This window comes from Vidua chalybeata, chromosome 25 (assembly GCF_026979565.1).
Source record: "Vidua chalybeata isolate OUT-0048 chromosome 25, bVidCha1 merged haplotype, whole genome shotgun sequence".
NCBI lineage: Eukaryota > Metazoa > Chordata > Aves > Passeriformes > Viduidae > Vidua > Vidua chalybeata.
In genome coordinates this window covers 109,637-122,124 of record NC_071554.1, presented here as the reverse complement: position 1 = coordinate 122,124, position 12,488 = coordinate 109,637, and the positions used below count along the sequence as shown (strand labels likewise).

Sequence of the window (12,488 nt, the reverse complement as noted above, 5' to 3'; positions counted from 1 at the left end):
TGGAGGGCTCCAGGGTGGCTCAGCACGGGCAACCAGCCCTGGGTGATGGGAGCCATCGAGCAGGCTCGGGCCACTGAGCCCCTGCACCAGCCAGCCCCGCTAGGGAGGATAAAACCTCACTAAAACCTTGCCCCTGCTCCCAGCTTCTCGTCCACAGCTTCCTGCTCCTGTTCTCCCCTGTAAAGCAGAAATGCTCCTTTCAGAAGTGTCACCTCCACTGCTGCACGCTGTTGAGCAGGTAACACTAATGAAGGAACCAGGAAGTCGGAACTCTTCAAGCAAGTGCTCTGAAAAATTAATGAGAAGCTGCAGAAGAACATAAATAATCCGTGCTCCCCATTAGAGGTGGTTAGCACCATCACAGTGATCCAGGGAAAACCTGCCCAGGCACCACCATTCTCCTTTGGAATCACTGTCCTGTAGATTTTGTCAGCTGGAGTCAAAGAACCGTTAACCCTTTAACACCCAGGCCATTTTGAAATAATTCTTGTTAATCTAAATCAAAAGTGACAGCTTAACTGGTGGCAGAAATGGATATATATAAACCAAAACGAAGTTGCATGGCCTCAGAGGAAAAATCATTAGCTCCCTGGTGGGTTTACAAGTAATTTGCCAGCAATAAAAATGCAAAAACACATTTTGGTGTGCAATGATCATAAATAATCCTTGGACAAGATTTCTTTCTAGGACTCACAAGTCCACTCCCTTAATGGCAAGCTTTATTACCCTGGTTTCTCTGTGTTCTGTTACAAAATGTTGCTGTCAGAACAATTTACGAATTACAGCCCTGTTGGTATCAACTTCCATAATTCATATGGAAATTGGTTTCCCCACAAACATTCACAAAGCACAAAGAGTCGTGTAACCACATAGAATGACCTTAATAACACAGAATATAGAGACCAGGTCCTGGCCAGCACTAAATATCCATGGTCACCAGGCTGGGGGGAAACTTCCCTTTAGCTCATGTCCATGTGGTGGTGGGGTCAGTGTGGGTGCTCAGAGTGTCACCAGTGCTGTCACCCAGGCTGCTGGCACCTCACAGGATCTTTAGGAAGCCAGGAACATTCTGGTTCTGTTCCCAAGCACTGTGGGTAAGTGAAAATCCCATCCAGCTGCTGAGGAAACTCTGAATTTTCTTAAAATTCAGCATTTTCTTAAAATACCAGGAAGTACAGCTTGTTCAGGATTTCAGCTGTGTTCATCTCTTCCCTCCACTTTAGAGGCCCGGGGATGAGGAGGGGAGTTCAGCATCTGAGATGAAAGTCACAGAGGGAGAGGCTGTGCCAGGGGCACCAAGTGTGTGTGTGAGAGAATTAGGTGAGAATTGCCGCCGAAAAATGCTAAAGTAAATGCAAATCCTAAGTGTAAAGAGGGGGATCTGCAGCTCAGGCTGGATTTTGGGTGCTGTGTGCCATTGCTCTCCCTTCAGCAATGGAGGGAGAATGGATCTAGCAATGGAAATTGCCACATTTCATAGATGAAGTTACACTGCAGAAAAGAAAACCACTCCAAGTAGAAACCACTGCATTAATGTCTAAGAAAATTAAGTTAAGGTGGTTCTAAATGTTTTATTTACTGATCCTTTATAAATAGATGTGCACACATCCAAAGTCAGTTCTGACTATTGGAATACACCACAGGGTAGAAGGTAGCTGCTCAAAGGACTGAGCATTTCTTGTATTCAACACCTCATTTGCAACTTTAACATAAAGGAAATTTGGTAAACTGTGCAAGGACAAACCCTACATTTTAAAAAATATTATCAGCTTCATCTAGGATTTTGCAACACCCGTTCTGGACAACGCTTTTGCTGGGATGCAGATGAATAGGAAAGAAAACTGCAGATCCTATTTCCATTCAGATATTATGAGCCAAGCTGAGATGCCACCCTGAAGCAAAACATCCAGGGTCTCGCTTTGAATTTTGTCTGAGCAAGGATGACAAAAACTGCTTTTGCAGAAATAAAAATTCACAAGAAGAAAAGTGCATAAAATGAGGAAGAAAATGGTTTTCTTTCCCTATAAAGAAAGAGCAGGTCCTTAAGATTTTATAGACCAGAGATTTAAACCAAGAACACCCTTTTTACAGGTCCCTGGTTCAGCTTAAAATGGTAATGGCATTACTGCTGAAACAAATGGCACCTGGAGCTGCAGGAGGTGCTGGGCTCTGCACTGTTTGGATGGGAGGGACATGGATTCAGAGGGTTCTCCTGCAGCTTCTTCTCCCCTCCTCCCATTCCACGGACATTCTGAAGAGCTGCTGTCACCATGGGAAGCAGGACACCAACCACCAGCTCCTACTCCTGGGAACTGCATGGGGCTCTGCCACACCACGAGGTTTTCAGTCTCAGTTAAGTTCTCAACTTTTGATGAGATGGTTCAAATCAGGAAAATCCCATCTCTGTGCCAGACAGTTAAAACAGAAAGTAATTAAGGCAAAATCTTTTTCTGCACAGAAAGTACCTAACATGTGGCAATAACAAAATCATCAGCGTTTCTTCCATCGTAAGCCCAAAAAACAAATTGGATTTTGAATGAAGCACATGGAACAGTGACCTCTGTATACAACTTATCTTGACCTCTGAAAGTAATGGCATTTTGTCTCCAATTCTGCTGCTAATTGCAAATGCTGAATTCTGAATATTCACATTTGAGAGGGATTCATGGCTTGATTGTTTCAGAAATCTGAATGCCCCCAAGAAGTCACTCTCCTGTAGGAAGAGTGTTTGCTGAAGTTCCCAGACCTAGTCTCAGAAGAGTTTCCTGCCCAGCCCAAACCCCAGCCCAAACATCCAGACTGTGGGAGGCTGAACCCAGGCTCCTCTTTCCCAGCTAAACCACCCATAAGCTCCAGACTTGGCAGTTGTGACTCCTCTTACTTCCTCCTACGGTTCATTCCCTAGCTCAGCCCTTTCCCAACTCACAGAGGACAGACACATCAAATTGCACGTACCCCAGTCCTTGAGCTGCACCGCACCAATGTACCACCCCAGCCATGGGGAATCACATCTCACCTGGGCTGAGCCCCCTCTGCTGAGCCCAGACACGGCTCCACACCAGGGCAGAGATCCCAAAGCAGATTAAGAGCAGTTAAAGCAGCCAATAATTCAGCACAGAGCAGAGACCAGGGCATGAGTGACCTGAAGCATGATTTGCAGTGAATGTCTTTTCCTCTCATAAATAGGAGAGACACAGTGGGACGATTATCCACCCAGATTTATCTCCTCAGCTCTGTGTATATCCTTCTGCGCTTAAAAATGTCTCACTGCCCTTTGCGTTATTGCATTGCCCTTTACATTCATAGCACATAAACCTCTCAAGTACCGTAAAACTTACAAGGTGTAATATAACGTCGGGGGGTTTCTTTTACACACCATAAACAGAAGTCACTGGGAAAGGAGCAAAGAAAGGGAGACATTACTTGGCCTGACAAGAGTACAGGAGGAAAATATATATACAAGTATACATATATACACTTAAAATCCCGAGCTGGATTGATTATCTGGCATTGATGGATCACCTGAATGTGTTACGTAGATAAGGAAATTGATTGTTCAATAAATCACTGTCTGCACTAAGAATCCAGTGTTAAAAAAGAAAGGGAAAATATTATAAATCTGTCTCGCACAGGCAAAGAAAAAGCTTAAGCTTTTAAGGTTAATCATGATGCACCTTTTGCTGCACATCCGATAAAAGAATATCAGCTTGGAGTTCTGCCGTGCTAAAGGACTGGTGTCTGCCCCAAGGCCCCGTAGGGAGGGAACCTCCCTGGCATGGCTGAGGGTTGTTCTTTGTGCCAGCAGCGGGCAGGGTGGTCTGACAGAGCCCAAGGGGTACATCGTGTCCATCCCTGGAAGTGTCCAAGGCCAGGTTGGACAGGGCTTGGAGCAACCAAGTGGGACAGTAGAAGGTGTCCTTGCCCTTGGCAGGGGTGGTGGAATGAGCTGAGCTTTGACGTCACTTCCAACCCAAAGCATTCTGAGATTCTATGACATCCAGCCTTGTCTCCTCTGCTGAGCAGGTGCTGTGGCTGTTTGTTCCATTCAGAACAAAATCCACCCTGTTCCCAACACAAAACTTCTGCTGCAGCCAGGAACAAGCCCCCTCAGCCCATGCACCCAGGCAGGCACGGTGTCTCACAGGGGGTGGAATTTAAAATCACTGTGGTGACCTCGCTCAGAGCACTTTGAATTCACTGCAAAACTAACCAACAAGTCTAACACTTCAGTCCCCATAGACAGCTGTAACTCAGCTAAATTTGTGGGTTCTACCAGATTTTATTTACTGTTTCATCCTGGAGAAAAGTGCGAGCTGACAGCCGTCTATTCATTAGAGTGGGGGGAAGCCGCCCACGGCGACGCTGGTTCTTTCCCCGTACACTTCCACGGCTCTAATCAAGTTTGGGTTCTGCAGTACCAGCTCTGTTATTTTAGGAATGACGTAGGTTCCTACTCACCTGGGAGCTGGTGAGTTCAGAGATCTGGTCTGTTCACCTCCAAGTCCCCAGTGGGCATGAAGGACGTGCCGTAGCCAACAGATGTCATTGCCAGCTAAGGAGTGGCCTCTGCCAGGGCAGTCAGTGGCCTCATCCCAGTCCTTACTGGAGGTAGGAACCACCATTTCCACCCAGCTGGTGCTCCTGAAGCTGCTGCTTGCAGGTGCCAAGGATAAATTGGGATCTGTCCCAAAAGTTTGTGTAACACTGAGTGCTCCGGTCCCCGGGGAGCTGGGTACCCCTTAGACGGGATCTCCAGTGCTCAGTTTCCAGAGCAATGAGCAAAGTGCAAGGCCCAAATTCAAGAATTGATCTGAACACTTATGTAATTTTAAGTCTTTGTTTTGTGCCTTTGGTTTATTTGTCTGCTTAAAAACTTCTCCAAGCCTACCCACATGGTCCATGCCTTTGGAAGCCCAGTCCTTCCTGCTGCTTTCCAGGTCACACTGCTGTGCTGAATGTCCCAGGCACAACGAGCTAATACAGAATGTGCCAGTTGTTCCCTTACTACTTCCCACTTCTGATTTTAATTCTCTGAATCTGACCCCACACAGGGGAGTGCTGGGGCACAGCAAAAAAAGCTGAAGTTTAATGAGGTTCCTGGACTAAAGTATTAAATAATACAGATACTGTGTGGTGCCCAAGGCTGGTGTCTGCTTCGCTCTCTTCCTGCCAGTGCTGCAGAGCTGAGCAGTGTGGGGGAAGCTCAGAGCAGCTCTGGGGTTGCCTCTGACGCAGGGGTACCCCACGCTCTCAGCCGTTTGCAGCTGAACCACGTTTTTCTGATGATCTTCCCTGCCAGAAATAACAGAGCAGTCACATCCGTATTTGTGTATTCATGCTCAGTGTCTCGCTGCAGATTTAAAGCACAAGGACCCAGAGGTAATGCTGGTGGGGTGAAAGTCTCACAGTGCAAACCTGAGCAGTGAAGCTGTGGGTTCCCCGGGGGCAGCACAGCAAAGGGGGGGTGAGAGGAGGCAGAAGGGGTTAACAAATGCAACCACAAAGAAAAGCTGGTGCAGGAGCAATGACAAAGCAATGAGCTGAGCCCTCCACCTGCTTTAAGAGCTCTTGCTTGTGCTAAGGACCTGCATCTATTTTATTCTTTATTACGAGTGGTAAATAGCAGCACATCATCCCTGTTTTCACTGTTGGTAACACGAATCGATGTATCAGTGCACAAATCCCCATCCCACTTAAATCCCCTCTGCACCGGCCCATACTGCGACAATCCCCGCCTGGCAAACCGAGCTGGATTCTCTGAGGGGCACAGCGCTCCTGTTCCACAGCTATTCCTGCCGTGGAGCAGTTCTCAATCTCTCGTTCAGCCCTTGGTTCCTCTCTACCCCCCCCCCCCCCCCCACCCACGGCTCTGGTGCTTCCAACTCGCTGTCTGCCTTTCACAGAGGCTTCCGCGCCCGTCCTCTGCTGTACCCAGGGAAAAGCTGCCCAGGCAGCATCACGGTAAAGCTGCAGCCCAGAGGAGGGGAAGGAGATGGCGAAACTGGTGGAGACGCACATTACTCTGGATTAGGAGGCTTAATGCTGGCTACAAACACCGCGCCGGGCGGATTTGACACGGTGTCTCCTCCACGAGAGGCTCCAGCATCGCAGCTCTGCCGGCACAGCTCCGGAGGAGGGTGCGGGAGCCGCGGCGGGGCAGTGCCCTCTGCCGATGCGGGGCCCGGCTGGGGATATCGCGGCATATCGCGACAGGCGGGGGAGCTGGGTTTCCTTCAGGAGCGCGAATTGCCTGGAAGTGCTGCTCTGTACCCAAGGAGCGCTTCATTGCCCGGGGAAAAAGGGAGCCAGCTCTGCCGGAGACAGAATGAGATTGGTGTCGCTCCGTGCGGAGCTGCACCGGGCAGACTTTACAGGAACCTCCTCACGGCATCAGCCTCTGCTTGGTTTCATGAATAAAAACGCCCGAAATGCAGAGATCAGGGTCATAGAGGCGGATTTGCACCTGCTGGTGAGAAAACCAGCACGAGAGGAGGTGCCATGCCACAGGCACGTGTGTCAGGGTGTCCCAGTGTGTGTCAGTGTGTCCTGGTGTGTGTCAGTGTGTCCTGGTGTGTGTCACTGTGTCCTGGTATGTGTCAGTGTGTTCCAGTGTGTGTCACTGTGTCCCAGTGTGTGTCTGTGTGTCCCACGGTGTGTCAGGGTGTCCCAGAGTGTCTTGCTGTGTCCCAGTGTGTGTCAGTGTGTCCCAGTGTAAGTCACGGTGTCCTGGTGAGTGTCACAATATCCTGATGAGTGTCACGGTGTCCTGGTGAGTGCCAGGGTGTCCCGGTGTGTCTCACGGTGTCCCAGGGTGTGTCTGTGTGTCCCGGTGTGTCTCACGGTGTCCCGGTGTCAGGAGATGTGCAGCCACCTCTCTCCATGCACAGCCAGCCCACCAAGGCTCGTTCACCCCTCAAGCTGTGCCCACACCCTGCTGCCTCCAGCTCGAGGGTGTCCAAGTGCCCCGAGGCAGCAGCCCAGCATGGAGCTGTCTGCTTTGGTGTCTCTTCTGCCTCGTGATAAATGAGAGTCTATTCTTTTCTGCTATGTGGTTTGATCTTAATTTCCTGTATGAAGTTCTCGAGAGAATGCCAAGATCAAATAATTAGACTATTCTGCGATAAAGAGTTAACATTGTTATTCAAATGTATTCAGAATTCATTTACCACCAAACAATTTACACTGCCACCCTCCTATCCTGCTGAAATTACCAGAATGTGTTATCTGACACACAAAGTGTCTCATGACCTGAAATAACTTTATCAACCATGAAATGCTTGAGCAGTGGGTGCACGGTCACAGAAATGCCCAAGGGAATGCAGGAGAAACTACAAAGCCAATAAGGGATTTAAAACCACCCTGGTGCATCCCCTGCCAGCCTCCCCAAAGAACACTGGCCACTCTGGTCACCAGGCACGAGCTGAGCAGAAAAACCCTGGAGCTGCCTTGCTGAGGGCTCCCACTCCAGCGTTCATGTCCCCTATGGATGTGCAGCTCCCAGCCCTTGGGCGCTGCCTTTTCAGCCTGGAAAAGCCTGTTTCTGCTTTATTTTTAAAAATACAACTTCATTTGCAGAGTGTGGGAAGGTGGTTTCAAAATAAAATTCCTGACAGGCATAATAAGCCTCAGAAAAGCCAATCACACAGAGCAGGATAATTATCCACAGAACTTGTTTTCTATGTATTTGTGTACAATAATCAATGATATTTTTTCTCACACAGATTCCAATTTGATTGTATTTTCTGTGTTACTTGCAAATCATACAAACAATCAATGCTCTGACCCCTTCTCTATGCAAACACAGCTTAGAAAGACACTACAAGAAATAAAATCCGATAAATTCCTCATGCAGGGTTGTTTGTTTAAAAGCTTTGCTGGAGACTGATCCTGCTCACAGAGACTTCAGAGATACAGGAGTGGGACTGTCAGACATGCTTGAGGTGGGATTATTGCCACAAATATCAGCAGGAAAAGAACCTTAATAAAAAACCTGGCACCAAAGTGAGGACCCAGATGTGGGGGTGATGCCTTTTAAAACGCAGCAAGGAAAATGAACCCATTCCCTGGCCTGGCACACTCTTCCTGCAGAGGGGCACACAGCTGGGGTTGGGGTGACCCAGGGGCACGGCGGGCTGGGACCCTGCCTGGCGCCTTGCCCACACCGGGGGGCACATCAGGGGCACTCCTGGCAGGAGTGGGGTGGCCAAGGGCAATGATGGCAGCAGGGCAGCGTGGTGTCACCTTCTCAGCAGCACCTGAGTGCAAACCCAACCAGGAACCCCCAAATCCAGCTCATGCTGCCTGCCCAGTGCCGGGGGGGGGGGCTGTTCTTCACAATTTACTGATCTCAACCCATTGGCATCTGATCCGCACGTGCGTCTCACTAACACATCATCCCTCAAAAGAAACACTCGGAGGAATACCTGATCATGCTTCAGCAAGAAAACGGGTCTGCTGGAGCCGCCAGTCCTGCTCCACCTGCACCACCCATGCCAGTCAAGCCGCCCTGCTTTGTTAGGGACGGTGCCATCAGCTCTACAAAATGGCATCAGGCTCTGTCTGTGCCTTGAAGGGTGCTACTGCTGCTTTTTAATCTGAGTGCAAGGTTAGAAAAATGGGCTCTCCACGGTACCATAACCACCTCGCTGTCACTCCTCTGAGCTGTGAGGGGCACGATATTGCAAATGCTCAGCTGCTCCGTGCAGCTCTTGGTGCCAGGTGTGATGTGCCGGAGCTGAGCCGCAGTGAGGGCGGGCAGCAGTGCAGGATCCCTCACCGAGGTAAATACGGGCAGCTCCTCACACCACCACGGGCAGCTCCTCACACCACCACCCTTTTCTGCCTCTGTTCCAGAGCAACTAGGAGCTGAATTGAGTACTCGGATGGTGTTTTCTGATACGGCGTTTTCAAATATTTAACAGATTGCGTAATAACCGAGCAGCTGTTGAATAAGCTTCAGATACAAACTCGTGCTTAAAAAAACCCCATCCTGTAACAAGGCACAGATTTTCTTTGTACGGCTGCATGTATAGATTATGTTTAGATGTGCAGATTAAATATTTATATTTTGCTGGTGAAAGAAAGAGTGCTTTTGGCTTTTTCTTCCGTTTCTTAGATATCTCTCCCTGTATTTATTTTAATAGTCAGTTTCACAGGGAAAAAAAAGAGAGCTTTGAGAAGTTACCTGCTTTCTCTCTGGTTTGATTTTCAGTGCTAAACCAATAGTTACTTAAGTGTTCTGCACTTCTTGGCATAACCTAATAATTAAAATAATTACTTGAAAGCCAGGGCAGCTTTGCACAAATTAATGCAGGGTAAGAAGCTGCAGTTTTCCAGTGGGCTGAAAAAGAGGTCACAAAATGATGCCAGTTTTAGCTGAGAGAGAAGGTAAACACACATCTCCCTGCAGCCCCAATTAAAGCCTTTTTCTGATCTTTTAAGTTTACTGATCAAGAAGGTGGCTCGATAAAGGGCTGACTGTTGTGGGATTTCTCAGCAGGTAAAGCGAGACCGTTCCTGTGGAAGGCACGGCAGTGCTGGCAGTGGCACAGCTGTGCTCCTGCAGTGGGCAACCCTTCCTCCCTTCCTGCCCGCTTGCCTCCATCCCTCCCTGCCTGCCTCCATCTCTCCCTGCCTGCCTCCATCTCTCCCTGCCTGCCTCCATCCCTCCCTGCCTGCCTCCATCTCTCCCTCCTTTGCCTCCATCCCTCCCTGCCTGCCTCCATCTCTCCCTCCTTGCCTCCATCTCTCCCTCTCTGCCCGGTGAAGGGGAGCAGAGCTGCAGCAGACCCAAGTGCTTTCGTGAAGGGCTGGCAGCAGCCTCTGCATTGAAATCTCCTCTGTCCTTTTGTGCAATTGCTTTGAGCCTAGAAAATCCATTTTCTAGATGTCCATCCAGGACAACGGAGGCACTGAGAGTCGAGACTAAACATCTCCCCAGAGCCCCCAGGGATACTCCTGAGCCTGAATATCCCCATGAGCCAGGCGAGTGTTCCCTGGAGTCTCAGCACCGCCAGCCCCAGCGGCCTCAGCCCGTTCCCCCGCGAGCATCTGCCCCAGCTGCAGCTGCCCCTCGCCGCCTCCTCGGAGCGCCAGCCTGGCAGCAGCCAGCTCTGGCCACCAAGAATCAGCCCCGCTGCTGCCAAGCCGAAAGCAGGAGGAGCTGCCAGCCCGGCAGCCCAGCTGCCACAGCCCCTCCTGCACACGGCTCACGGTCCCAAAGGCGATCTGAACCCTGGGACCTGCCGGGGAGGGAAACTCCGCCACAGCATTGCGGTGCTCTCGGTGGGGACAGGCTGGTGACAAATGGAGGGGGGGCTCTCACAGCAGGACGCCTCCTCCCCGCTCCTGCAGTGGGACTGGCGAAGCCCAGCGCGCCCCGTCAGCAGCGACGGAGCCTTCCTGGGAGTGGGTTTGTGTGGCACAAAACATTTCCAGCTGTTCCAGGCGGAGGCTGAGCATACTAAACAGCTTGGCCCTGGTGAAAGTTCAGCAGCCGCCAGGGCCCCGGGCCCGGAGGCAGATCCATTAACCTTTTCCACCAATATTTCTGGCACTACAATGTGCACGGGATAACATCTGCCTGGAGCGCCCCATTCACAGAAGTCTGGGGGAGACCAGATGCTCACCCTGCAGGAATCAAGCCCTTGTCCATGAGATGATCTGGGCCATGCAGCCACTTCAAACCATGCTGGAGATGACAGTGTTCCACTTCAAAAAGCACCTGTCCCTCAGGACCAGCATTTTTCTTTCTGGCTTTCACATCGCTACTGTGCAGTGGCACTGGCATAAGTAAGACCCTTTTTTTATTCCCAGTTAAAATTATTCACAAATCTATTCAGTTTTCACTGGTTTCTCTAAGTTAAAATTTGAACCCTCAAAAGGCAGGTAAACCTGTTCTTGTAATTTTTAGTGGGCAGACAGCAAATCCCTGGGAATGTGTACCAATGGCAAAGTGCATGGGATGTAACAGAAATCAGCACCGTTCTTTACATGACATGATTAAAACAAGTATCTCGTTTAATTAGAAAAAGAAAGATCGCAGACTCATTCCCAGGATGTTATCTGTGCAATTACTTTATGTAACATTATTAAAAATTAATTTTCCCCAGAACCTCAGCAATTTAATGAAACACGCCTGGTCCTCAGCAGCAGCTGCAACGGAGCCAGCCCACTGGCATCCTCCAGGCAGCGGGACTCGGTGCCGCGGGGCCCCCGGGGCTGTCTGTCCCTTGTGCTGGGCACATCCAGCCCTGGGTCAAAGCACCTCTGCACAGCACCCCATTGCCGCAGGCTCAACAGCCCTCCTCGCACCGGGTACCGCAGCCCTCCTCGTCACAAGCTCCGCATCCCCCCTCTCCAGGGACTCGGCATCCCCCATCTCTGTGAGCAAAAATCTTCCTTCTCCAGGGAATCATCATCCCCCCTCTCTGGGTGCTCGGCATCCCCCGTCTTTGGGGGCTCAGCATCCTCCCTCTCCAGAGGCAAAGCATTCGTCCTCTCCGGGAGCAAAGCGTTCCCCTTCCCCGGGGAATCAGCACCCCGCTCTCCAGAGGGACAGCACTCTCCTCTGCTCTTCGCAAGGTGCCCAGCACCCTCCTCGTCCGGGGCGGCTGCTCGCACCGAGAGCGCTGCCCGCTCCGTTCCGGGACACAGATCCCGCCTCGCCGCGCCGCCGGCACCTTCCGCCCCGGCACCAGGCACAGCGTCCCCAGCCCCGGCCAGGGCATCCTTCGCCGGAGAACCTCCGCCCCGGCATCGGACAGCGCATCCCGCAGCCCCGGGTACCGCATCCCCCGCCCCGGCCCCGGGCAGCGCGTTCTCCGCCCCGGCCCCGAAGTTCTCCCGCCGCCGCCGCCGGCCCTTACCGATCCGGATGACATGCGGCATCCCGTGCGAGCTCTGTCCCCAGAAGCCGCCGACCAGGAGCGCTGCCCAGTATTCCCAGAGGACGCGGCGAAGCGCCGGCCAGAGATGGGGCATCGTTAGGGAGGGCGCGGGCCGGCGCGGCCCTACGGCCCCAGGGGCAGCGAGGACGCGGGCGGCTGCTGCCCGGGGCTCAGGCGGAGCGGCCGCTCGGCGCCGGGGCCGGGCGGCTCATGGCACATCTTAGAGCGGCCGCGCCGGCCCGTCCCGCGGCAGCCACAGCTCCGGCCGCTCCCTTCCGCGCCGTGCTGAGCCGAGCCCTTCCGCTCCGGACCGAGCCGTGCGGTGCCGGTGCCGGTCGGGCGGCACCTGCGGAGCCGGGGCTGCCGGTGCGCCCCAGGAGCGGCTCTGTCCCCTCCTACCGCTGATGCGCGGCTCGCGCAAAGCCCCGGAGTGGAGCGTGCACACACTGACACGCTCACACCCCCTGACACACACCCCGATACACACCCCGACACACTGACACACCGCTGACACCCCGGCACGCACCGGCACCCGCCCGCTCCCCCGGGAAGAGGGCAGCGCCGGCGGCGGGCGCGGGGCGGGATGCCAAGGGGACCTTC

General features: G+C 52.1%; 1 protein-coding gene across 1 annotated transcript in view; it reads right to left on the bottom strand.

The window, feature by feature from the left end:
• GRIK3 (glutamate ionotropic receptor kainate type subunit 3) overlaps window positions 1–12,130 on the bottom strand; it is a 105,146-nt gene extending 93,016 nt beyond the window's left edge. The window contains exon 1 of the mRNA XM_053964703.1: window positions 11,868–12,130. Coding sequence (XP_053820678.1) covers window positions 11,868–11,982 — 115 coding nt within the window. The 5' untranslated portion in view covers window positions 11,983–12,130. The remainder of the gene's footprint in view (window positions 1–11,867) is intronic.
• Between the last annotated feature and the right edge of the window lie 358 nt (window positions 12,131–12,488).